Source organism: Juglans microcarpa x Juglans regia, chromosome 2D (assembly GCF_004785595.1).
Source record: "Juglans microcarpa x Juglans regia isolate MS1-56 chromosome 2D, Jm3101_v1.0, whole genome shotgun sequence".
Taxonomy (NCBI): domain Eukaryota; kingdom Viridiplantae; phylum Streptophyta; class Magnoliopsida; order Fagales; family Juglandaceae; genus Juglans; species Juglans microcarpa x Juglans regia.
This window is the reverse complement of record NC_054596.1, coordinates 6,443,994-6,471,067: the sequence shown is the minus strand read 5'-3', so window position 1 is coordinate 6,471,067 and position 27,074 is coordinate 6,443,994. Positions and strand designations below refer to the sequence as shown.

Below are 27,074 nucleotides of genomic sequence, written 5' to 3'. Positions count from 1 at the left end.
AAATAATAATAAAGTAAAGAATAATAATAAGAGTACTTAAGATACTCTCACTTGCCAAACACACCATCAGACTAAAAATACTGTAGATATAGTCAGATTATTATTTGCTATATTTTGGGGGAAATTGCCAAATTTGGATTAAAATTCGGCTTGTAAGTCTTTTTTTTTTTCAATTATTTCAGGTTAAAAAGAAGTACAACATAAATTCAGTGAGAAGTACTACAGTTACAAATAAATTATATAAAAATAAATTCACAAAATAATATAATTTTATATGATATGTTATATCTATTTTATAATAAAAATAATTTTACAATCTAATGTATTATATTAAACCACGTCAATTTATAAATTTAATATTGTTATAAAATCTCTTCGTTATTAAAAGATTTATTTAATTCAATTTGTTTGCCGATGAAGAGTGAGTATGTCGTAAACATGCAACATGCACTATTAAATTATGGATAGCAACTCAACTCTTGTCTGACCATAATAAATAACTAACAAAATAAATAAAATCTCAACTGATCTTGATCATTCGTTGCTTGTGGTGTGTATTTCATATCAAATGTTAGTAGGATCGTCTGTATTGTGTTTTAAATGCCTTTCCACGCATTCCACGTTTTAGTCAATGCAAAAGTTTGAAACAATTTGTATTTCATTCAATAGTCTTAATGGTATTACACAATGACCTTTTATAGACACGAGCTAGAATGGAATATTCTAAAACTGTATTATGTTATGTACAAAAATGAAAGAGCACTACGTAGAGTGCTGCGCAGAGCATGCGCATGCATGTATTCCGGAAGTTGTTATTTGGCAGAGTTGCTTAATTCTTTTGGCTGTGAGGTTGATGAGTTGATAGACGTTGCAGGGGCAAGTTTGTCCTTAACATCTCCCCTCAAGTTGAGCGGCAAAGCTTGAAGATGAAGACTTGAACAAAGTGAGATGAATCGTGGAGCTGAGAGAGCTTTTGTAAGCAAGTCTGCAAGCTGGTCTTTTCTCGATATGAAGGCAACACTTAAGGATTTATTTAGTACACGATCACGCACGAAATGAAAATCTATTTCAACATATTTGGTCCGGGAGTGAAATACAGGATTGGATGAAAGGTAGGTTGCTCCCATGTTGTCTCAATAGAAAAGAGGAGCACATGTCAGAATGATCCCAAGGTCACGACAAAGATGCTGCAACCAGAAAACTTTAGCTGTGGTGTTTGCAACTGCTTTGAACTCTGCCTCTGTTGATGAACGGGCAATCGTTGACTGTTTCTTGGAAGACCATGATATGAGGTTGCACTCAAGGAAGATGCAGTATCCACTAGTCGATCTGTGATCGTCTAGACACCCTGCCCAATCGGCATCCAAGAATGTAGTGATTTTGGAGGTTGGTGAATGAGATAATTGCAAGCCGATGGTGGAAGTGTGCTTGAGATACTGAAGGATTCGCTTTACTGCTTTCCAATGTGAAATCCGAGGGTTATGCATGAATTAACAGACCTTGCTAACTGCAAAGGCAAGGTCTGGCTGTGTGAATAACAAATACTGCAAAGAGCCAACGGTACTGCGATACAAGGTGAGATCATCGAAGAGAGAGCCAGTGAAGGCACTGAGTTTCTCCGAGGCAGACATGGGAGTCTTAATTGGTTTTGCCAACTGCATATTAGTTCTTTGAAGGAGATCGGTGATATACTTGTATTGAGTAAGTAATAATCCTTTGGAGTTAAAATTTGCCTCAACACCCAGGAAGTAATGTAGAAGACCAAGGTCAATAATTGGAAAATCATTATGTAAAGTAGAGATAAATGCAGTGATGTAGGACATGGAAGAACCCGTGACCAAGAGGTCATCAACATAGACCAAAACAAATATCATAGCTTTAGCATATTTGCATATAAACAGAGAGGAGTCTGCAGTCGAGATAACAAACCCGAGATCAATGAGCGCGAGCTTAGGCGAGAATACCACACACGTGGTGGCTACCGGAGGCCATAAATTGGTTTGTTCAACCTGCAAATGTGAGAGGGATATTGGGGATGGGAGAACCCAGGGGGTTGAGACATAAAAACCGTTTCCTGCAATAGTCCATGCATAAATGCATTCTGCACATCAAATTGTCGATTTTCCTAGTTTTGAGAGACAGCTAGAGCAAGAACAATGCGTACTGTAGTGACCTTGACCATAGGACTGAACGTCTCTTCAAAGTCAATTCCGGACTATTGAAGGAAGCCTTTAGCAACGAGATGTGCTTTGTGGCGTTCAATTGAACCGTCGGCCAGCCTCTTAGTCTGAAATACCCATTTACAAGTGACAGTGTTTGGAGCTTGAGAGGCTGGTACTAAGAACTAGGTTTGATTAGCTAATAGTGCATGAAACTCTCTAGCCATGGCCTCGCGCCATTCTGGCAATTGGTTTGCAATGGTATGAGTTGCTGGTGTTTCAGGAACATGGCTGAGGTTTGTAACAAATGCATGTGATAAAGGCCATTTAATGGTGCCATCGTGAAAGTTTCGTGGACGGAGGGAGTTGGTTTGGGATCGAGTGACCATCGAATGAGCATGCTGCTGAGGTGGGGTTGGAAACGTGCTATGCAGAGGAGACAGAAGTGGTGTTGAGGGTGGAGGACCCAAAATAGAGGAAGAAGTTACCGTTGGAGAATTTAAAATTAAATGGGGACGAGCTACGTGAATGGGCTGAGCATGAGGTGTGGGCTTAGGCAGGGATGAGTAGGGGAAACTGGACTCATTGAACTTGACATCCTTTAAGATAAAGGTGCGGCCCGTAGAGATGTGATGGCATATAAAACCTTTGTGGGTTGAGTTTAGACCCAAAAACATGCAGGGGACGGATCGAAAGGATAATTTATTTTGGTTATATGCAGTGGTTAAGGGCCAGCATTCAGACTTGAAAACACGTAGAGTAGAGTAATCGGGATGGGATTTGTGCAATCACAGATATGGAGAGGAATTGTTTAGGGTGGGTGAGGGTAGCATGTTGATTAAATATATTGCATGAAGGAAGAAATTGGGCCAAAAGTGAAGTGGGAACGAGGAGTGTGCAAGTAGAGACAGGCCCGTATCAACAATGTGACGGAGCATATGCTCAACGATACCATTTTGTGTGTGAGTGTGAGGGCATGTAATTCGATGAATGATGCCACACGAGTCCAAGTATTTAGAAAATGACCGAAATTCACCTTCCCAATCCAATTGGAATTGTTTAATTTTGGTATTAAATTGAAGTTCAACATTTTTTTTTAAAATTTGACAAAGGCATCAAAGGCTTGAGATTTGAATTTTTGAGGAAATAACTAAGTGTACCGTGAGAAATCATCAACAAATATAATGTAAAACTTGTAATGATCAGGAGATGTGTGAGGAGAAGATCCTCATAAATCAGAAAAGATAAGTTGAAAAGGTGCATTAGATTTATGTAGTCGTTTATAAGCTAGAAATTGATGATGTTTTGCCTGAGCACATGCATTACAAAGGGGAATAATAGTATGCTGATAAGGTAAATTGTGTTGCCGGAGAATAGAGCTGACAACTTTGATGGAAGGATGTCCAAGCCTTGAGTGCCATAAAGGAACCGAAAGCTGACTGGTTTGAGCTGATGGTGATGGAGTCGACTGTGAGATTGAGTAGAGACCATTACTTGTTTTCTAGTGAAGGAAAGGCTTCCCCGATTTGCAATCCTTAACACAAAAAGAGTTAGCAAAGAATTTGAAGAAAACGTTATTGTCAAGGCAAAATTGATAGACTAAGATGAGATTCTTTTGAAAAGAAGGAACGCACAAAATTTTGTTAAGTACAAATTGAGAAGAGGAAGAGGAAAAAGAGGCAGAACCAGAATATGAGATGGGTATGGTTGAACCATCCTCAATGCAAAGTTGTTCATCCCCACGATAGTCAGTAGCATGCATATTGAGATTGCCCAGATCACTGGTTATGTAGTTTGTGGCAATAGTATTGGGATACCAGTAGAGATCAGAAGGATAACTTGATGAAAAATCTGCACAGAAGGATGGGGCAGCAGTGTAGGCTTGATTAAAATGGTAAAGGCAAGTGAGTGTAGAATGGCCTTGGCGGTTGCAAACTTGACAGACTAAACGCTGATCATTAGATGAAAAAGATTGTTGACCAGTGCTACTTGTATTGTTAGTGCGGCCACGATTCGATTGAAAATGTCCACCATTATGGCCACGATATGGATTTCGACCACCGCGAGGCCCTCGACCACGTGAAGCAGTAGAAGGAAATTTTGCTGTGAAATTTGGAGAGGCTTCAATGGAAAAAGTGGACATATCTGAGTGATGAAGCAAACGAGCTTTGTGTGCCAAGCAGTGACCAAGAAGTTCATCAGGTGAAATAGGTTCAAGCCTAGTAGCAACGAAAGAAACCGGAGCATCATAATCCGGTCCACGTCAAACAAGAAGGTAGGGAAGAAAATCATTAGGGGCAAAAGGGCGGCCAGCTGCAACCATTGTGTCTGCTAGAACCTTAGATTGGCGAAAATAAGAGGAAATAGGATCAGAACCATTCTTGAGAAAGGCTAGTTGTAGTTGGGTTTGTATTAAATGGGCTTGGGAAACTGAGGCCTAGGATGATTGTAGTGAGAGCCAGACGGCTCGAGCAGAGGTGCAACCAACCACTTGGGTGATGATTGAGTCGGGGAGGAGATAAGAGCTGACATAACAAGCTGGTCTTGTTGGAGCCAAACATCATAGGTAGGATTTGGAGAGTTATTGTCAAGCTCAGGTTTAGGTAGAGGACAGGTACCGTCAACATACTTATAAAGATGTTGTCCACGAAGGTAAGGGACTAATTGAACCTTCCATAGTAGATACTTATCAGGAGTAAGTTTGATAGAAATGGTGTGAGAGAAGTTTGGATGAGGGAGGGTGGGAGAAGAAGAATTAGGTACAAAAGCCATGGACGACTAGTCCTTTAGGGCTCTTGATACCATGTAAAAGTTTTGAAACAATTTGTATTTCATTGAGTAGTCTTAATGGTATTACACAATGGCCTTTTATAGACATGAGATACAATGGAATATTCTAAAACTGTATTATGTTATGTATAGAAATGAAGGAGCATTGCGTAGAGTGCTGCGCAAAGCACTGCGCATGCATACATTCCAGAAGTTGTTATTTGGCAGAATTTGTTAATTCCTTTGGCTGTGAGGTTGATGAGCTAACAGACGTTGCAGGGGAAAGTTTGTCCTTAATAGTCAATCAAGCAGACTGCATACTTAATTAGCATAATCACGAGTTAATTAAGCAAGACAGTGTACAAACAGGGCATTAATATATACGTCTCTTTGAAGTTTGAACGAACCAACGATAATTGATTTAGATATGATTAGGCTGATAATTTTATACGAGTAATGATATCCTTACTACCTTTTATTATCGGTCTACTACCCATGTCTTTTTGTTTTTTTGAATCATACTGACTTTTAACCCTCACCTGTTTGTATACTTACGTTTATTTTGACATTTTTTTTTTCTTCAAACTTTTTTTTTCTTTTCTGCCCATTTCGTGCCCACGCCAGCCTAGCTTAGTTCGAACTCCCCTCCCCTCAGTCCAAAAGCCACCATAAACGGTTCCGATCTGAGACAAGTCTACTCTCGAACACGAACTCTCTCTAGCCTACTCTCGCACACGAACTCTCTCTCTGACCGAGTCATTGAGTTTGTATACTCGAACTAAGTTGAAATTCAAAAACCAGACCTCGGTCTCTCTTCTGTATACCCAAACAAAGTTGAAATGGTGTGTTTCCCCAATGATAATTTAAAAATAGCATATGAGAGTGAATGCTAATTCCAAATTACCAGTTTTTTGCTACTTTGTAGTTTTAAAATTGTTGTCCTCTTGTATATGACTTCATTAGTTCCAAATAAAACTTGTTAGACGTGTGGCCAAACGCTAAGGTGTAGTAGGTGAATAATAGATCGTTTTAGCAACCAACACGAATGAGAGGAGGGAGGAGGGGAGATCTGATTTTTGAATTTCAACTTAGTTTGGCTATGCAAAACTAGGTGACTCGGAGAGAGAGAGAAAGAGAGAGAGAGAGAGAGAGAGGCAATGTCAAAAGGAAAAAAACTGGGCACATGTGAGGCGATTATGGGCGATGGACCAATGGTTAAAAGTCAAGGGTAATGTTAGAAGGAAAAAAAATCAGGGTAGTAGATGGGTTGTAACAAGTATCGTTCAATTTATAAGTCAAGTTATTCTAGATGGATGGAGGTTGTTTGTTTAGATTAGTTTCTCTACAATTTTAAAGCCCTATAGTCCGAAGAGATGAGTCACACAAAATATATATATATATATATATATATATATATATAAACCGTTGATATTGTGTTTCATAGCCTGAGCAACTCCGCCTTTCTGGGTTGGTCCGTTCCTGTGTACAAAGGGAATGAAAGCTTGGGGTGGTAAGGGATACCTCTGATGCCTAAGTTAGTTTGGGTTTTGAACCTATGATTTATGTGAGCTTTTAATCAATGTATATGTATTCATGTTTTTGCCCCCGAGGGTGAGGTATTTATACCTGGTAGGGGCAATCTCTTGTCGGGCTGATCGTGGTGGTGCTATTTCGTACCCAAGCCGCGTCCTCTGCCAACCCTTACCGTGTGATAGGTCATCCATGCCTGATCGTGGCAATCACTGACAACCTTAAGTCCTTGTCGTGGCGTGCCAGCCTCCATCCATCATTAAATGCGACGTGGTCTCGGTCAGGCGCTCTTACCTTCCAGGTCTTGTCCAACAGTCAACGATCAGAGGCTTGGGGTATCCTGTCAGAACCCCTCGTAAAGTTGCCTCTAGCCATGCTGCTCATGTATTAGCCATGTTGGCGACATGCCCCTTGACCAACCCACATGCATGTCAGGGCCCAAGCCTTGACACGCACGCAAGGCCCAGCGAGGCTGCTAGCCATGTGCATGCCAGCAGGCGCTTGCCTTGCTGCATGCGCAACAATGTTAGTGACCGCGCACAGCTCAGCGCGCAGCCCATCAGAATGCGTAGGTCCATGCACGCATCCCTGCGCCCCACAACCCTGCCAACGCCCAGGCCTTTAGCTTGGGCCATGCCGCTCAACGAAAGGCTCCAGCCTGTGCCATGCAGCCCTGTCAGCGAGGTTAGTGGCATGCCATCTAGCGCATGGCTCCAACCCATGTTTTATAGCACCAACACCCAGGTCACCAGTTTGGGCCATGTGGAGTCAACGCCCAGGCCACCTGCCTAGGCCATGCAGTAGCCATGCACGACATTGTGTCGTGCCATTTAGCAAGTCTATGCGTGGCATCCTGCCACGCCCTTCAACAGACCATGCATGGCACCCTGTCGTGCGATCCAGCAAGCCTATGCGTGGCACCCTGCCACGCCCATCAACCAGCCATGCACGGCCCCATGCCGTGCCCACCAAGAGTCAACATGGCCCACCCATGGGCCTTAGCATCAAAGTTTTAAATTTCGTACCGTACCGGCCGGTACGGCCGAAATTTTTCGTTTCGGCCGTCCGGCCGGTACAGGTACTATATCTGTTTCGTACCGGCCAAAATACCGGCCGTACCGGCCGGTACCGGTCATACCGGCCTCAATTTCGGCCTGTACCGGCCTATATTTCGGCCGGTACCGGCCGATATTTCGGCCTGTGTGTTTTTTTTTTTTTTTTTTTTTCGTTTTTTCGTTTTTTCAAACTACAAACTTATTTTTTAACCCTCAATTCAGACTATACTATTTATAATTTATATATATATGTATTTGTATATAATTTATTTATATATAGACTATTATTTTAGAATATAATTTTTATATATATAATTTATTTATAGATCGACTATCCCGAAACGTTATCCCGAAACGCTATCCCGAAACGGTACCGGTACCGAAATATTTCGTTCCAGTGCCTTGACCGGTACGCTATCCGGTACGGTATTCAAAACATTGCTTAGCATACCATGAGCTACCTTAGCCCGTCCACTACTATCTTATTGCTTTTTAGTTATTTCTTATTTTATTTAATTAATCATTTTCCAATGGACTTTTTTTAGAGTTTCCACTTTGTAACCTTTATAAATAGGACCCTTAGTCATTTACTTTACATCTTTTGGCAATTATCCTAGAGGGATATTATTTGTTTAAGAGATCATAATTTGGTGCCTTTGCATTTGGACTTTTTGGGTGAAATCTGTGAATCTCAAAGAGAGGATCACTACCTTGCAATTCATTGAATATGTGTGATTCAAGTTATCAATGTATGAGATTTTCTTTCAATTATGTGCAATTCGTGAATCATAATTGATTATCTATCTTTTGTTCATTCAAGTTCTCGATTGTTCTTAGTTTGTTCATTGTGTTCATCCATTCCATTGCTTAATTCAATCCTTCTATACTCCATAATCTCGACCACTTTGTGTTTGTTATACTTTCCATAAATTCATTCTTTCCTTAATCCATTTTGCCTTAGCCGAATTCTCCACTTACCATATTCGGCTACCACCATTCTTTCCATACTCATTTTGCCCGAGTTGAAAGTCCTACTTACCATATTAGTGTTCCTAAACTTTAGGAACTCTAATTCCATTCCATATCCATCTATATAGCGGGCCATACACTTTCCCTTTTGAGATCCTAGATTTAAGGAACATTCCTTAAATCTCTCAATTATCCAATCACGCCAATCCCCAAAGATCTCGGCAACCCTAGCCATACTATACTCCAAACCCTAATTTCATACACCAAAGTGGCGCCAACCCTAATGCCTCCACTATAGCCGTGCGCCCCATTCATGCATTGAATTTCATTCACTTTTCATCTATTTCATCATTCCCATACATCAAACCAACCCTAAACACTTAATCTCACTTCACCAAAATTGCCAATATTGCGCACTAATCGAGCAAGAGAGGAACGTGCATTCGATCAACACAATGAGAACCAAGGCATGGACAACATACTGTTTAGAGACTTGACCGAGGTTCTTAACATATCCTTAACCTTGTGCGTGCGACTTGTCAACTAGTATTCGTGTTAGGCTTCCTGGCTTAGTCCTCATGCCCCGTGTATGTTGCCTTGCAGCTTCCTTGTGGGCTTCATGGGCTGACCTTACCGTTCATGGCTTGACTTGGACCATCCTGTTCTCTTATTGGGTTGCTTTTAGGACCATCCATACTGCGTGGGCTGGACTTGTTTGGTTAGGTTCATCACTGGGAACAACTCCCCTCACATAAATCTTATTATATTTAATGATATTTGAAATTAAGATGTTTTCTAATAATTAATAATGAAAATTATATGATTAACATGATGTTATCTCAATTTTTTTTTTCGAAGTACAATATATATAAAAAGAATAATTATATTTAAAACCATTTGCCATTTACACCACACACGAGACAATTAAAAATTAGGTAGCTAGGTAAGTAGAAGTCTTTAAGGAATCTCAGTCCATCTAGAAACTTTGGACTTCCCACTGGATGGGATCCGGCTGGCCTCCTGTTGTGAAATTCAATGGCTACTCTCTTATGTGCCCATGCAAGAGGGACTTTCTTTCCCATCATCGCTTGTGGATTAATGCTGTAAAACTAGCTATGAATGGAGACAGTACTAATACTTAAAGAGTCATCAATCGTTTTAACCAAGAGGGTGAAACATCCAAATGAAGCCGAAAAGGGTTGAAAAATAAATTTTATAAAAAAGGAATTAGATGGGGATTTTTCTAACATGACTGTTTTTTCTAGTTTGTGACCATAGAAAAATGAGCTATTTGGTCTCCTGGATTTTTTTTTTCCCCAGACTTTGTAATTTAGAGTGGATGTGAAGGTCAAAAAAGCAACCAACACAAAACCTGCTGTTCTTTGTCAAAACAATCTGCATCACCACTTTTTCAAAGGGAATCGAGTTAGAACTTTTAGGGAAGGAAATTCAGTAGTTGATTCCTTGTCAAGAGTGGAGTTGATGGTTCAGAAATGAATTGGTTTGGAGATAGCTGTATGTTACCTACTAGTTTAAGAGGCCTTATTCGTATGGACAAAATTGACCTTCCTTATCTACGGATCTCTTACTGTCATTTCTATTAGGTTGTTTGTGTTCCTTTTTGTTTTGATAATCTCACTTGCTTGTATCTTTTTTGTAAGTTCTTATATTGCTTATGTCTCTTATTTTACCTTTTAGGTTTTCTTATACTTTATCTAGTTGCTTTACAATTTTTGAGGCCTGACTTTTGAGTTTTTATACTTATTTGTATCTCTAAGTATCTAGATGTAATCACAATTTTTTTCTGTCACAAATAAAAGTTATTAATAAATTTAGATTACCGTCCACTTCTTAAACCCAAAAAAATAAAACCATAGCAGAAATGAGTTTTGGCACATAAGGGGCCATTGGATTTCATAACAACATGAGATGTCCTGCTGTTAGTGGATGAATTATTTCAGTCGAGACATTCCATTTCAATCCTCCGCCAATGGCCCCATTGGACCACCGAATTACTTAAATTGTTCACAAAAGAAAAGATCAAAGAACTAAAACAAAAGAGCCGTGCAGCACGAGTGGCTAGCGACAAGTTATAATATATATATATATATATATATATATATATATATATATATATATATTCATATCTTTAAATATATATTTTTTTAAAATTTACAATATCATTTAAAATATACTTTCTTAATCATTAAAATTCTATTCAGATAGTAAAAATATTTTATCTTATCTCATAATTATAATTTTTTTAAATTTTTATATAAAATATAATAAATAATTTAATTTTTTTCAATTTCAAAATAATAATAATATTAAAAATAATATTTTTAATAATATTTTATTTAATTTTTAATTTTTTTCTAAAATCATATCAACTCATCTTAGCCAAATCGTACCTAAATGAAAAAAAGGAAATTGCATCGGCACCCATCCTCGGAATGGATCTCAGTGAGTGTAGATTTATTCCAAAAATAAACTCCCAAGTTCCAGTAGTACTGAAGTTAGCTCGAGGGCCATGTAGAGCCATCATCACCTTGCAGTGTTTGAAAAGGGGTCGACCCATCATATTTCAAAGCTAATCCTCTGCACATTGATAGAAAGAAAACAACTAAGGCTGAGTGAAAATAATTAATTAATGCATATGGCTGCTGACCTTCTATCTGAATTTGAACAAAAATTTACTTCATTCTGTGCATCACATATCAATATATAATTTATCATTTTATTTAGATACACATATTAATTTTTAAACACTTTAGATCCGTGACAGACGTCGATGATGGCCTCTTCCTGATTGTGATTTTCTTGTTCTTTTCCCGGCCTTAATCTTTTTGGCACCCATTTGTATTTATTTTTCTCACTTGCGACCAGCTCGATCGGCGTGCGTGTGCTTGTGGGAAAAAGAGAATGCATTTAGTATAAGCTCATGTGAAGAAAAGAAAAGAAAAGAAAAGAAAATTGTGTGGAAAGAAGGCGTAGACGATGATCAGTGTGGAAAAGACTTGGAAAATGTGTCTGAAAATTATGTACTTATCCCCATTTTAACTTTCTCTAGAATTTTTGTACCACAATACTAAAGAATATAACCACTTTGGAAAGTTTTTCCAATACTTGTGTTCTCAACCTCCATGACTCTTTGATATTCAACACTATACTTTGCCAATGGGCCCTACTGCCTGTCTCTCAATTTTGAATCCGGCCAATTCCAAAAAAAAAAAAAATATTCCTAGTCCACAATTTTGAATAGAAAAATACGGAGATTTTGAATTTAAAGAATATGAATAAGATAGACACTATAGAAAAATTGTTTATTTGTGATCAATTATTTTTAATAAAATAATTATTTTTTATTAAAATAAATCTATTTTCATTAAAATAAATCTATTTTCATTATAAATAACTTTTTTTATTATAAATAATTAATCACAAATCCACGTTTTGAGAGGTAGGAATAGAAGGTGAACTTGATGATCAAAATCTCATGCAAAACAAATAGATCTAAATCGATATGTGGGACCCACGTGCTGACCGTGGAAGCCGGAAGGAATTGCACGGAAGTTTCTTTTAGCTTTCGGTTCAAAGAACTATTGACCATTATTTATCAGTATCTGATCTTATATAACACATTTTTCGTTTATTTTTTTCCCTGTCCTTCCGTCCGGCCAATGGCTGGGGGCATACGTACGTCTACTCCCAATATATACATGTTTCCATAGAGCACGAAAGCTTGTGAACAGAAATTAAGGGAAAGAAATATGAACATGCAGATGCATGCATGAGTATGTGTGTATGTGTGTGTGTGTGTGTATATATATATATATATATATATATATATATATATATATATAGTAGTTGATATCAGCCACACGTACGTATGTATCTAGGAATTGGCGGACCCTACCTTAAGTACGTAACTTGTTCCAACAAAGAACCAACGTCCCTAGCTAGCCATTCGGATCTGGATTCAGTTGATCACTGATCATCCTGCAGCGAGCTGCTTTAATTGTTTAATTCATGTCTGGATGCATGAATGCCCTGCATTATTTTCCTGTGCGTACACCGCGTAAACAAGCTGATTAAAGACGCATGCGTTTACGATATAAACATGTATGGAAATCAATATTCATGCATGCAAGGCAAACAATGAGGGAGAAAATAAAATACATTTCCAGCTGGTTTGTTAACACGTGTTCAATATTCATGTTGGAAATAAATATTCAACACATACAGCGGCTCCTCACTACCAACATAGTGCAAACAATAAGGGAGAAAATAAAATAAAACCCAAGTAAAGATTGAAGCAGATGGATCGATACTTCACGGAATCATGAACAATCACATGAGAGTTTTTCTTTTACATATATATATATATCAAGTACATAAAATGAGAGAAGTACACGGTATTATGATGCTAAATTAATACACAATAATATCAAATCTATATTTTATCGAAATCCTACAAAATCTATAATCTGACTCTGATACCACATGTTAAATATTTTGACACAAATATTAGTAATTGGATCTTCGATTTTCTATAATCTATGATAATAAAATAATAACAATTAGAAAAAGTATCTCTCTCCATTACAGTTTGATAAAGAATTTGACTTGACTATGAGAGAAATATCACTCTAGTAACTTAGCCTCACAAGTGTCTTCCGATGACTAGAAACATTATGATGTTGTAGGTGAGAACTCTTAACCCCTCAGTACTATTTATTAGAGATGTAACCAGTTCGGTTTTGAACAAACTTTAGAACTGAACCGGTATGTACCGGTTTTGCATTTTAAAAATCGATTACGCACCGGTTGCCTCCCTAAACTGTACATCCAATTTTATCCGTTTTGATCCGATTTTCTGATTTTAATAAGAAAAGTAATATAAAAAACGTCTAAAAGAAAGTAAGGCCCCATAAGTATGAATCTTATGAAACAATTATTCTTTTAATTAATTCCATGTCTCGGTATGAATCAAATAACAATTATTTTCATGTATCTTCATGGAACAATTATTCTTTTAATTAATTCCATGTCTCATTATTCTCAATCAATATATATATATATATATATATATTATGTTTAAAGTATATGATCAATTAAATTTTTATGTTTAAGATTAAACTTTTATTTTATAAATTATAATAACATTATCTTATATATAATTATAATTTATATTATTATATGTGTTATATATAAAAATTATATACAATATAAAACATATTATATATAATATTGAAAAAATAATTTAAAATATATATTAAATAGAATCGATCCAGTATGGGCCAAAAATGTCTGGAATCGAAACTGGACTGGTTCCAGTCGATTTTTCAATTCCAAGAAACCGGACCGGTTTGACCGGTTCGGGCCGGTCCAGTCCAGTCTGATTTTCCCTTTTTTTTTTTACACCTTTACTATTTATAGACTTTTGGCTATCAAGAAATTTAGAGATTTTGTGTCCCATTAATATTTTGCTATCTTATCTCATTGAAGTTAATTTTATTTCATTGTGACTCATCAATTAAGTGATAAGTATTGAGTTATTGTAAATTCATCAAAATGTGGGTGTGTAAGATATAGAGTTTAAATAAAATTCTTACAAGCATGCCATAAATGCGTAATTGCATGCACCCTTTTCCTAACTACATGTATCGTTTACAACGTCCATTTTGCTTTGAACGTGGTAGTTGAGAAAACTTCATTAATATGGTCAATCCATTTCGTGGGAACATCGCGACCACATGAAGTTGTCCTTGACCATGAACTGATCACATGAAAACGCTGTTTATTGTGTTCGATGTTGTTCTGTCAACATCCAGGAAATGATCCTCGACGTTACCAAAAACTAATTGGCCTGTCCAAATAGCCATTAATACGTATACCCAAGTTCAATGCATGGTAGTTGTGCAAATAAATTAGATGCCGTACGTAGGTTGGTTTAATTTGATCGTGACGATGAGAAGTACTTTATTATTTGAAATTAGTATTCAACTTCAAAATTTATAAATTGGATCCATGCATGCATGCATGCATTACTGATTTAGGGATGCCTACTTTTCCTATATATATATATATATATATATATATATATATATTGACATGAAATAATACGACAAGTTTGAGCCGTGTACACTTGCAATTTTTTTTTCTTTTTAAATTTATTTCCTGTTTTAATTTATTGATATTATTTTTTCTCTTTAGTACAATATTTGTAAGAGCAAATGTCAACGTACACGAAAAAGATGCATCACAGTACGCGTGTTATACGTGGTACCACATGTTTCTATAACAGTTTATTACAACTTTATTATTGCAATATATAATGACAACAACCATTGTAGGGTGGCGGAGGAATCGAGGGCCCACAATGTGATTGAATTTAAACATGCAATTAAAAACCCATTTTCAAGGGAAAAACAAATTTATTCATATACATGTATAGCTGACGTGCAAATCTTCCACATTGTCTAATACAAAAAGGGGTAATGTTAGGGATCTGCTCATGCTCCCGCTCCTTTTTTTTTTTTTTTTTTTTTTAAATTCTTTTTAGTTTTTTTTTTTTTTTTACTTCGTGATTAAGAAAATATTATTTAATAATATTGTGAATTTTTTTAAAAAATATTTAAAAGTGTTAAAAAAAATATGTGAAAAACAAAATATTTTTAAAACTTTTTTTTTCACATAATTTTTTAACACTTTTAAATATTTAAAAAAATTCACAATATTATTAAATAACATTTTCTTAATCGTTAAGTAAGTAAAAAAAAAAATGTGAGCGTGATCCCCACTGGGATTCCTATCATTTTCCTACAAAAAGTATTAGTATTTTGTATTTTTTTTTATAACTTGACCAATCTCACAATAAATGATGTGTTTACACATTGATTTATAAATAACAAGATTTTATAAGGAGACATAACTTTGATGAGATTTGGATCCATGACATTTAAGAAAGTATATTTTGATAACTATAGCCTGATTAATCATATTTTGTTCCTTATAACCCTCTTTTGCAATCATTTAGAAATTAGCCAAAAACCTTTATATATTTCCTTTCGCAGTAGGGATGAACGGATTATATATTTCTAAAACTCAAGAGTAATACTATATATAGTCGTACAGTGCGTAAGCGCTTTGAAAAATAGTGGGGTTCGCTATTAGAAAATTAATTTTTTTATATGGGTCTTGTATTTACTTACTTTTTTTAAAAAGATTACGCGATACTTGCGCACCCTACGACTGCAAATATCATTTCTCAAAATTCAAATATTTTATTGAAATAGGAAGATTTGTTTTAATATCATGTTAAATGATAATTATTAAAAAAAAACTAAAATTGATAGAAAGATGTGAATTTAATCATTTATTTTAATTTCAAGACAAATTTGATTGATTGATTTTTATTTTTATTTTACCCTTGTGCTCGTCCTCATGAGCCGGCTTCCAAAAGCCAAAATCTCTGTACTTGAAGACAACTCTGGCATCTTGTTTTGGGCGGATATTCCAAAAGAAGACCCATTGGAGTTGTATACACTGTTACTCTCATTGCCGACGATTACCCATTTGTAAATATAAACTTAGTTTGTGCTGTTACCACAGAACAAAGAGGAAGATTTAGCAGAGAGATTGACAGTTTAAGATGTCAAAAGCTGGAGAGGTGGTTCTTTTGGATTGCTGGGCCAGTCCATTTAGCATGCGAGTAAAAATTGCACTGGAGGAAAAAGGTCTGCAACGTGAAGATAGAGCGGAGAATTTGTTTGGGGGAAAGAGCGAGCCGTTACTCAAATCGAACCCTCACCAGAAGGTGACTGTATTGCTGCATGACGGAAAGCCCATCTGTGAATCCACGATCATAGTCTGCTATATCGATGAGGTCTGGCCTGCTCAACCACTATTCCCAACTTGCCCATATGCCAGAGCTCATGCTCGCTTCTGGGCCGACTTCATCGACAAATAGGTAAGTTCCAAAGTTTCCAACGCATGAAATCTGATTGGCAAGATTCAAAATTTTAAATTTCTCGTTTGCATTTAAAGTATAACAACTCAAGGGATTATTTTATGTTATTGTATGGTACTTACCTAAACTCAAGGGAGTATGTTTTTCATTATGGTTATATCTACATTGGGAAGGTATATGATGCGGGCGGGAGAATATGGAGAAACAATGGAGAGGCACAAGAGGCAGGCAAGGAGGAGTTCATAGAGGTGTTGAAGCAGTTAGAGGGAGCTCTTGGGGAGGAGGATTGCTTCGGTGGTGAATGCTTCGCGTTTCTTGACATCATAGCAATTGCTCTAACCAGTTGGTTCGTGGCGTATGAGAAAATTGGGGGCTTTAAAGTTGAAGATCACTGACCCAAATTCTCGGCTTGGATCAAGAGGTGCTTGCAACGACAGAATGTGGCCGAAGTTCTTCCAGACCCAGAAGAAATCTATGAATTTGTGTTGACTCTGAGGAAGATGCAAGGCATCGAATCGTGAAATCAAGCAGTCCTTTCCATCCAGAAAAACACAGAAGAAGAGGAAAAAAAAAAAAAAGAAGAAGAGCAGTCCTTTCTTATTCCACTGGTGCTTTTATATAGGAAAACAAATAAGGGAAAATTATCATTTTCCTTTATCTTCTGATCCTGTTTGGGGTACGCGGAATGAAGGGAAATTGAAGAATTGGCTGATTTCATTGTTTTTCCTCCCCTTGGGAGTAGGTCTTGAAGTGGTACGTAAAGGGCCTACTTGGCTACTTAGATTGGATGGAATAGAGTTAATACCAAAGGCACCTGTAACTTACTAGTAAGAAAAATAAAAGGTTATCATCCTGTCAAACAACAGCTGATTAAAGTTCTTACTAAACCAAAGATCAAGGCAAATAAAGGAAAAAAAAATAAAGGCGTCTAAAGCCCAGAAATGTCAAAGTGTAACGCCCCAATGAAATATCCAAACTACATGATTTATACTCTAAAAAGACTAGTCAACGATACAATTGAAACTACATTAGAATCTTATAAAGAGCAAAAACTTTTTTCTTCCCAAGCAATATGGGATCCCATTAACCACCTACATTTATCCTTATATCACACAAAGCATATTATCTGTTAATTGTTATACACATTTAACAGGATGCTCTCTCATTATAAACCGAAAATAAATTAACTTTGCATTGATTGAAAAACAAAAACAGCATATCGCCCACAAAGAAGTTCCTGAAACACGTGGAAAAATTGAGCTTTGATGAGGTATGTTGGGATTGCCTGCACTTTATTTCTTTTAAGACGCATAATTTCACAAAGACAGGAGCAGAACAATAAGCAATTTTAACTGCTAGATACTTCCCCCCCTTCTGAGAAAAAAATACATGAATATGTTCATAACTTCTACATCAGAAGTCAATCTTCTTATGCAATATATGAAAAAAAAACCTGTCACAGCAAAAGGACAACCATTGTCATTCTTTTTATCGCCTCAATGTATTAAGTGTACCAATGAGTCTATCCCACTGTCCTTTACAACATAACACACATGTAGAGTTATCCTCGAAAGGACAACAAGTAACCTTCTAATGCTCCTTTCTTACTCCTTGTTCTTTACAATTTTTTACATTCATGCCAAATGCTAAATTCCAAAGAACCTTTAAAGTGATGTCTGCATCCGTTATATGCTTCAATTTGCTTAGGTAGACTACATAATAAGGTCTGCATCCGCTAAAATCAAACCAATTGACCTTTAAAAGGTTATGTGGAGTAACTATTGACATAATGTAGCCACTTGTGATCCCAACCCCTTCTTACTTTTGAGTACTAACTGTTTAGAGTATTAAGGCAAAACTTAACATGGGCAGTTTGGTCACAGGGGAGTAAGCACAAGTCCGACTGATTATGGATCTCTATTTGACTTGATGTATAGATGTTTCTATGGCAGCATTGTTCGCAATTTCACATCTAAGACCATAAATCAACGCAACAACTCAACCTAACCTCGTCTCAACCATTTTAGGCAAACCACACTTTTCTTTTCTTTTTGTCTTTTCTACCATTGGATCCTAGCAATTGGCATGTTAGTATCGGATTACATTCTGTCCCATTTGGTTTGGCTCCCAGTACTCCAGACTTCTTTCATTATCCTTGTGGAGCCATAAAACCAACCCAGAACAAAATTGAGGCAGCAAAGAGTGCTGCTAGTCATACAATGCTTTCCATTAAAATTTTACTTGTCCAAGTCTGCATATTCACACATCCTTCATAAGATTGCCAATTCTAGAAATTTGAATTTGCAACTCACACAGATTGCCTCTCTCAACAACATAAAATGACACAGAAGGCCCCCAAGAGTAAAACGGGTGTAGTCACTCGAAACAGTTCCAAGATAGGATTCTACCTAGATTCGACTAACGTAGACCCAGGCACACCTATAACATTAACATTGGAGCGTTTCAGATAAGGCCTATTAACGCAAAATGGCTACCCCTTGCGGCTTCTAGAGAGCAACTACCTTTCAGACAACATAGCGTCCCTGCATTCTCATCGAATCCATAGGCAGACAAACAAATTGCCAAGCACATGATCGTGGTTTCAGGGTTGATCACTAAAGTTAATTTCAAAGGATCAGCTTGCGAAGACACAAAACTCCATTAAACCGAGACTAAAACAACTTCCCATATGCCTAAGACTCTGCATTCTTCAATTTTCACCACCAACCTAAAACAAAGAAGAAAATTCAAAGCCTTACATTCCCTCGTGCCCTCATTAGCCTTATCAACAACGAACCCATTGGTACCGATGAAAAATGAAAAAAACTTTCTTTGTTTCCTCTTCTTGTAAAATTCTTTAGCTTTGACCTCAATTCCAATACATTTGGAATTGAATAAACGTTCTCGATTTGGAGTCTGCTATCTACTGCTGCAGTGTACTGCTTAAAACTTGTTAATCACCGAGACAAAGTGAAAATGCATCAACATACATATTGAAGAAAATAAAAAATTACCCACAAAGGGCATTTTGCAATTTTCTTCCTCGCTCAGAAAAGAAACACAGAGGAACCGCTTTCGCAACATACGCTAAATAAATTACAAATACCTGCATCCATAAACAGAATGATCACAAAACGAAGCCTTTCAAGTACTCCGGGTCCCGCTTCGCCCTCTCCTGAAACTTCTTAAACCACCGATCCAAAATATCCATAGGCACCACTAGTTTGCTCCCGTCAACGCCGCAAAATGACTGCATGAAATTGAACAGATTCTCCCCGACCTTCAAGGCGAGCCGTTCAATCTTCTTCTCGGCAACCACATCGAGGGAGGGAAGCGTGGCCAAGTCCTCCACGGAGACCCCGATTTTGGCCGATAGCGGAGCGGCGTCAGCGGTGAGCTGCATCTGCCCACCCGGCTCGGGCCACGGAAGCGAGAGCACGGCCGAGGGGCGACCCAGAGTGACCGCGCCACAGAAGAGGAAGGGAGAGCCGGGGGATTGGATGTAAACGGCCAAGGCTTTGTCCGGTGGGAGAGTGAAACTGTTGAGGAGGAAAATGCACATTTCACGAACCTGATCGTACGCCTCACCTGCGCAAAGTTAGAATAATTAGAAAGGAATTAGTGAGGAAATAAAGAGCGCCGGGCGATAAGGGGGGAAAACGTACCGACAAAGGTGTTCATGTCGAGGACCCAGTGGAAGGTGTCGATTTGGGAGAAGGTAGAGATGTCCATAGGGAAACTACGATTCGGGAAAACGACGCCGAACATGTTTCGGTAACAACGTGTTGGTTCTGTATCTCCTTGTGCGGGAGTGAGTGAGGGAGGCCGATCGGAGTAGATGGCGGTGCGAGCTGAGAAGATTCGAAATGGATGTTGGTATCGCGGGGTATTTGATTATGCGGAGAGTTCGGAAGGGTCCAGTAGCGTCTAGAACGGTGGAGATTCACACCGGATACACTACACTTTCCCCCTAGGGTAATGAACACACCTACTTTATTATTGTTTTTATATTTAACTATTGTTTTTTTCATTTTACTCTTAAATTTGGATAAAAATTTTAGAATATGATTTTCTTATATAATCTAGATAAAAATAAATTAAATTAATCATCATAATCATATAATTTAATTAAAAATAAATTCAATTTTATATAAAGAGAGATGCTTCTCATCATTCCATAACACATACTTTACATATTTTAATATTACTTTTTATTATTTCATTACTATATTATTTTTTATTTTATTTTATTCTTGTTAAACTAATTAAGCTGTTCTGCATATCATCTATATACTACATATTTGTTATGAACTCTGCTACACTCACAGAGGATTCTTACAGAGAATACTCACCAAAAGGCTTTTTTATTTTTTATTTTTTTTGCTTTTTTTCAATCATTTTTTAAAACACTTTAAATATTTTTTATTTTTAAAAAATATTAAAAATCACAAATTCATTTAAATATACTTTCTTAATCATTAAGTAAAAAAAATTAAAGAAATTAAATTTGGTAGAAACTTTATGTGGGAATAGTATTTTCCATTTGTTATAGAAAAAATAGATAAAAAATAAAAATAAGTGTGGTGTGTAGAAATGATAAGTAAAATTATTCTTATATAAATATCTTTTGTTTTAATATAAAATTATAAGTTTGATAATCCCTTATAATTTACAATATTTATATCACACTTAATTGTTACGAAAATGAGACTCTTTTTTAGTGTTTTTGAAACTGAAATGGTAAAAGATGGGATATTTTTATAAAATTAAATTTATTTTTAATTAAATTATGATTACATTAGTTAATTCAATTGATTTTCTCTTAGATTATGCAAGAATGTCATGTTCTGAAATTTTAATCCAGATTCAAAGAGCAAAAAGAAAAAAAATAGTTAGGTAGTAAAATAATAATGAATGAGATATAAGAGTATCATTACCTTTCCTCTTTTATTTCATTTTATTTTCGTCGTTCCTCTAATCTCTAAGGGGATTGTTCAAATGATAATGATATGTTTATTACTCTCCTCACACTTTTTTTATTATTCTATAATGTATTTGAAATTTTATTTTTTTTTTATTTTCTTTAAGTATTTTTTTAATATCCTTATCATTAAAAAAATTAAAAAAATATACAACTTCACTAATAATCAATTCTTTAACTATTAAGTAAAAGAAAATAATTAAAATAAATAAAAAGAATAGTAAATAAGTGGTAGGAAGTAGTAAGTCTATCATCATCTTTGTTTAAAATACTATTTATTTTTTCTTCAAGAAAAATACTATTTCTCAAATTTTAGGCTCTCAAGAAACGTAGATAATTATAAAATAATTATTAGATTAAATAGTATTAATCATGCAACATCTTTCTTTCTAATTTAGTAAAGAAATAGTAGATATAATTTTATTATTTCATTCGTATTGATTCATGTTATATTTAATTTAGATAATTATATATATATATTTTTTTTTATCGTAGATTCGTTTTATTCGAATTTGAGAGTTTTTAACTATAAAAAAACATATAAATTTAAACTTCAAATAGTTTAAAAAACATATAAGGAATACACGAGATGCCTAAAGTATTTTTTTTTTCCAACTCACCCGATAGGGGAAACATGGGGTTTAAATTTACAAACAATTAAAACACAATGGCTAATGGGTAGCTTCAAACAAAAACCATTATATCCAGGACCCATCTAAGTTTATTCATATAATATGGTTTTGGGTTGTTGAACTTAAGAGTAGAAAAAGCATTAAGGCCTCATAACGCAAGAGCTCAACGACACAAATGCCGAATGAGTTTTGTAGAAGGGACCTTAAATTTACAGAGAATAATATCTTAAAAAATGGAATTTTGAGAGTTGTAGAGATTGAGATGAAGTCTAGATCCATTGGATATTATAATACTAAATTACTAACAAAATGTTAGGTAGTTAGCTAAAGACTTGTGGAGAGGCAGATCAGCTTCTAGGGAGGGAAGATCACGAAAGAAGAAGGGAGGAGAGCTTGTTCGTGGTCTTCGAAGGGAGGGAGTGTTGTTTGTGGGAAGAGGGGTCTTTGAAGGGAGCGAGTGTTCCTGGGAAGGCGAAGGGGAGGGGACACCGACTTCCCAGCAGTTACACACGGCGACTGCAGATAGCTTTTTTTTTCCCCCATTTTCACTCTTCTTCCTTCCTCTCTTAACTCTACGCCTTCACACACTCCGACCATAGGCTTGGCCCAGCCACCACTACGGACAAACCGAAACCCTGTCGGGCAATCTTTTCGGTGCTAGGGGCTAGCGGAAAGTAGGGCACCCATAGAAAATTAAGGTGGTTTTTGAATTTCTTCAATCGAAATGCTTTGTTCATGTTTATATAGGATGGTTAACAATTCAACTGGGTACAAAACTTCTTCAGTAAGTGGGTGATTTTTCGACAAGAAGACCACATTTCTAATGTTTCCTTCGCCTTTAAGATCTCTCTCTTTCTCTATCTCTTTTTTCTTCTGATTCTACATTCTAGGTTTTTTTTTTTTTTTGCCTCATCTCTTTCTTTTCTTCTTTTTTTTTTCTTGAGAAATTGTGAGAAAATTAAAGAGGCAGCTAGACCGGGATATAGCTTTCTTTGATTTTTTTGTTTGGGGTAGTTCTGTTTTGTTGAAGCTATTTTTACTGCTCCATGGTTATTCTCTGGCTCAGTTTGTGGATTTGTATAGAACTCTAGGGGTGTTTTCTTTGTTGATTTGCTTTTTCTGTCTTTGGGCCCAAGACTGAGTGTTCCAGGTCTTAGAATTTCTTATTTCCATTTCGTTTTCCTAGGTTTTGTCCAAAGAATCTAATGGAAATGTGTTTTGGGAGTCTGTGAGATCTTTCTCATAAAAATCCAATATGTTGGTTATAAAATTTAGATTATGGGTAGGGGTGGGTAGTGGGGCCCCGCCCCGCCCCGCTTCCGCTCGACAGGGCGGAGCCCCCCGTCCGTCAGATGCAAGGGGCTGGTGGCCCCGCCCGCATCTGACCCCATGGCGGGAGCGGGGGCAGGATAGGGGCAACCCCCACCCCGCATCGTATACCCATATATACATATAAGTATATATATATATATATATATATATATATATACAAACCCAGGCATGAAACAACGTCGTTTCATGCCTGAGTTTTTTTTTTTTAAAATACCCACTAGAAAACGACACCATTTCCTTAATGGCGAAACGACATCGTTTCCTTTTTGTTTAGGATCCCCCCTCGGCGATCACCCTCCCTCCCACTCGATTTTGATCTCTCTCTCTCTCTCTCTCTCTCTCTCTCTCTCTCTCTCTCTCTCGGCGTCTCGCAAACTCGCTCCATCGCTCACTCGTCGTGCTCTTTGTGTCTCGAGCTCACTTCATCGCTTGCCGTCACCGCAACCTTCCGTGACTCCCCGTATTCATCTCCGTCACCGAGGCTCGAATGTAAGAAACCCATCATCTACTACAATTTGTTTTGTAATTAATTTTATGGAATGGAGATTGGAAGAATGATGGGGTTTAATCGGAGATGGAGAATGAGATTTTGTGAATTGTGTGCTGTGGAGACTTGATTGTGCATGTGGTTCACTTGATTAGTGTGTTGACTCTGTGTTGAGGGTTTTCATGTGTGAATCTGTCGTGGACTAGTGTGTGATTGGCTTGTTTTTTTCAATTTTTCGTAAATACCCTAAAATAATTTAGGGTTTCGGATTGGAACCCTAAAATTATTTTAGGGTTTCGAAATACCCTTAGGTTTTCAATCCGAAACCCTAATTTAATTTAGGGGTTTCAAGAATTTGTTTTAGATTGAAACTCTACAATAATCTAATTAATTGGGTATTTCAATTTTTTTTACAACTTTTATAACCCATTTTAATTTTTAATTGGGTATTTAATTTTTTTTACAACTTGTATAACCCACTTTAATTGGGTATTTAATTTTTTTTACAACATTTATAACCCATTTTAATTAGGTATTTAATTTTTTTTACAACTTGTATAACCCATTTTAATTGGGTATTTCATTTTTTTTTTTTACAACTTGTAAAACCCATTTTAATTAGGCATTTCATTTTTTTATTTTTATTTTTTTTTTATGTTTGATGTTTGATCATTGATGTTTCATCTTCCATCTTCCAACTTCCAACTTCTAATATATATGTTAATGCTTGGATGTAATTGTTTGGCATGTTGATAGGTTTGCTTTAATTTCAAATTTTTTGTTTGGTTGAATTAATGGATATGCCAGTAGATTCTAGTATGAGCTCTCCTTTCGATGCCCAGGGTACCTGTGGCGCCTTCGACCCCCACGTGTTAATTTTTTTTTTTTTGTGGAATTCGTGACACCGGGATGATGACCACACGAATCACGCACCCCAACGACCAGTGCTCAAAGTGTGTACAACATGTAATAAATGTACAAAATAATATTCGCAGCGGAGAAAATAAAAGGTATTTCTTTATTAAGTACCAGAATTGTTCAAAAAACAGTAAAATAACTTTACAAGAATTTTTCAATCTTCCAACAGATAATGTAACGAAAACAAATAATATAAGGGAAACAAATCCCAAAATGCTGAACAACATATCAGCAACTTAAGCTTCTGGCGGAGCCGTTCCTTCAGGTTCATACTCGGGCTCTGCATCAAATTTTACGGCACCATAAAACAGAACCGTAGGGTAAAACACCACAATGAGATTATGACATCTCAGCAAGTAATTAACCAAAACAACATCCAAGAGATTTAAAGCACATTAATAATCACGTGTCCCCATACGGACAGAATAACAACCCACATTCAATTTTTCCAAAAATACACTTTTAATACTCGCATAAAAAATTCTATTTTTGGCCCTGATCATAATTATTACAGAATTACGCATGTACCACGGTCTCCCTTGTGGACCGTCCGCATACCCTGGCTCTATTCGTCATATCACGGGCAATGTTTGTGCATGAGACTTCGTAACGTGCGATGCCCAGTTTCCCGCCCAGCGCGTACATGGCCAAGCATCCTCTAACCTCGACAGCCAAAAGGTCGCGGAATCGGTACGAGAGCGTTACCGTCTCGTCCGTTCCCCATCGTCGCCCTGCGACAACTCAGGGGACGTCACGTCAGTCTGTTACGCTCCCGAGTGACCAGAAGAGCTCTACTGAGATAATGCCTCATCTCGACTTGAGGTCGTGATACACACGCACTCACATGTTTAGTCACAGTTGCAAACAGACCACGTGACATTACAACACAATTTTAATAAAACAATAAATATACATTTCAACAATTAATTAGAAAACACATTTAAATAACTCATTTACATAAAATGGTCCTCCATTTACAAATACACAATTTCACAATTACAAGCAAAAATCCCGCCTCCAATATGGCCCAAGGCCCAACACCAAATCCATCCTTAAACACAGTCAAACATTTTAACGGTCCAAGGCCCATTTTCCAACATACCAATAGTTGCAATTTACAACAATATAATTAAAACTGAAAAATTACATACACACGAAGTTAGGAAAATTCTGAAAGATCAAGCGAAAGAAAGTGTTGCTCAAGGTGGCGGCTCAACGACGGAGCAGTGCCAAAATGCCTCTCAACGCACGAGTTGAGCCAAAAATACAAGTTGAACACACGGCAAGTCAAAATTTCCCCAAGAAACTGACAGAACTTTTACAAATTAGAACCAAATAGAACTCGGCAAAAATTCCCAAGCTCTCGGATTTACCAACAAAAATTCAAAACCAAAACTCAAAACTCCAAAAGATGCAAGCAGCTTAAATGAGAGAGAGTGGAAGAGGAACTAAGATAAATTAATAGTGGAACCCGTGGCCTTTTTATAGGCCAAGTATGGCGGTTTGAGGCACACAGAGACAATACACGGAAGAGGAAATCGAAGTGCAAGCTATGGAGGAATGCGTGGCAGTGCGGGTTGCGTGGTGAAGTATTGGATTGACAGCAAATTGAAGGAAGGACAACTGATGGACAAGGGGCAGCCATGAAAGCTCGAGGTGGAAGGTGGTGGTGGCCGTGAGCAGCGACATCTCAATAGTGAGCTTTTCGGAATCCCTTGCCGAACGACACAGAGCTGAAGTATGGGAGGAAGAGGTGGGGTTTGCGGCTGAAAAACATGACTAAGGGCAGTAACCGAGCGACACGGAGCTACCTTTGAAAGGTGGAGGTGGCTCACGGCAGCTGCTGGAGAGAAGAAGAAAATGGAAGGAAGAAGAAGAAAGAAGAAGAAGGAGCTGAGCGGCGCAGGGGAAAAGAGATGAAACCCTAAGGGGTTCTCTCCCAAAACGGCGCCGTTCGACTAAGGGGAGGGGCTGGGCTAAACCCCACGGGCTGGGCCCTTCAATGCACAAGGTTGGGCTTCGAGCTTCAGACCAAACGGTTGGGTTCACAATTAAACACACACACACCCACACACACAAGCCCACAATTAAAATCACACAATACAAATAAACACACACATAGAGCCCACCAAACAAAATAAAAACAAAGGCCCAAACTGAAAATATACACATTTAAAATAACATAAATAAAATATCACAAATAAAATAAAATAACAAATAACATAAATAAACAAATAAAATAACAATTAAATAAATAAATAGTAAAGAAA

The 27,074-nt window shown here is 37.0% G+C and overlaps 1 protein-coding gene and 1 pseudogene across 2 annotated transcripts; one reads left to right on the top strand and one right to left on the bottom strand.

Annotated features, from left to right (window-relative positions):
- Nucleotides 1–16,118: 16,118 nt before the first annotated feature.
- LOC121248169 lies at nt 16,119–17,012 on the top strand (annotated as a pseudogene).
- Nucleotides 16,147–20,449, bottom strand: LOC121248168 (protein OPI10 homolog). 2 transcript variants are annotated; one of them, XM_041146547.1, is made up of 3 exons: nt 20,120–20,436; nt 19,561–20,042; nt 16,147–16,434 (listed from the first exon to the last, which is right to left on the bottom strand). In XM_041146547.1, the coding sequence occupies exons 1-2, from the start codon at nt 20,220–20,222 to the stop codon at nt 19,582–19,584; spliced, it is 564 nt and encodes a 187-aa protein (XP_041002481.1). In that variant the 5' UTR covers nt 20,223–20,436; the 3' UTR covers nt 16,147–16,434; nt 19,561–19,581. The 2 variants fall into 2 exon arrangements, with proteins under 2 accessions (XP_041002481.1, XP_041002480.1); XM_041146546.1 differs by lacking the exon at nt 16,147–16,434 and having other exon boundaries at nt 19,423–20,042; nt 20,120–20,449.
- Nucleotides 20,450–27,074: the final 6,625 nt, after the last annotated feature.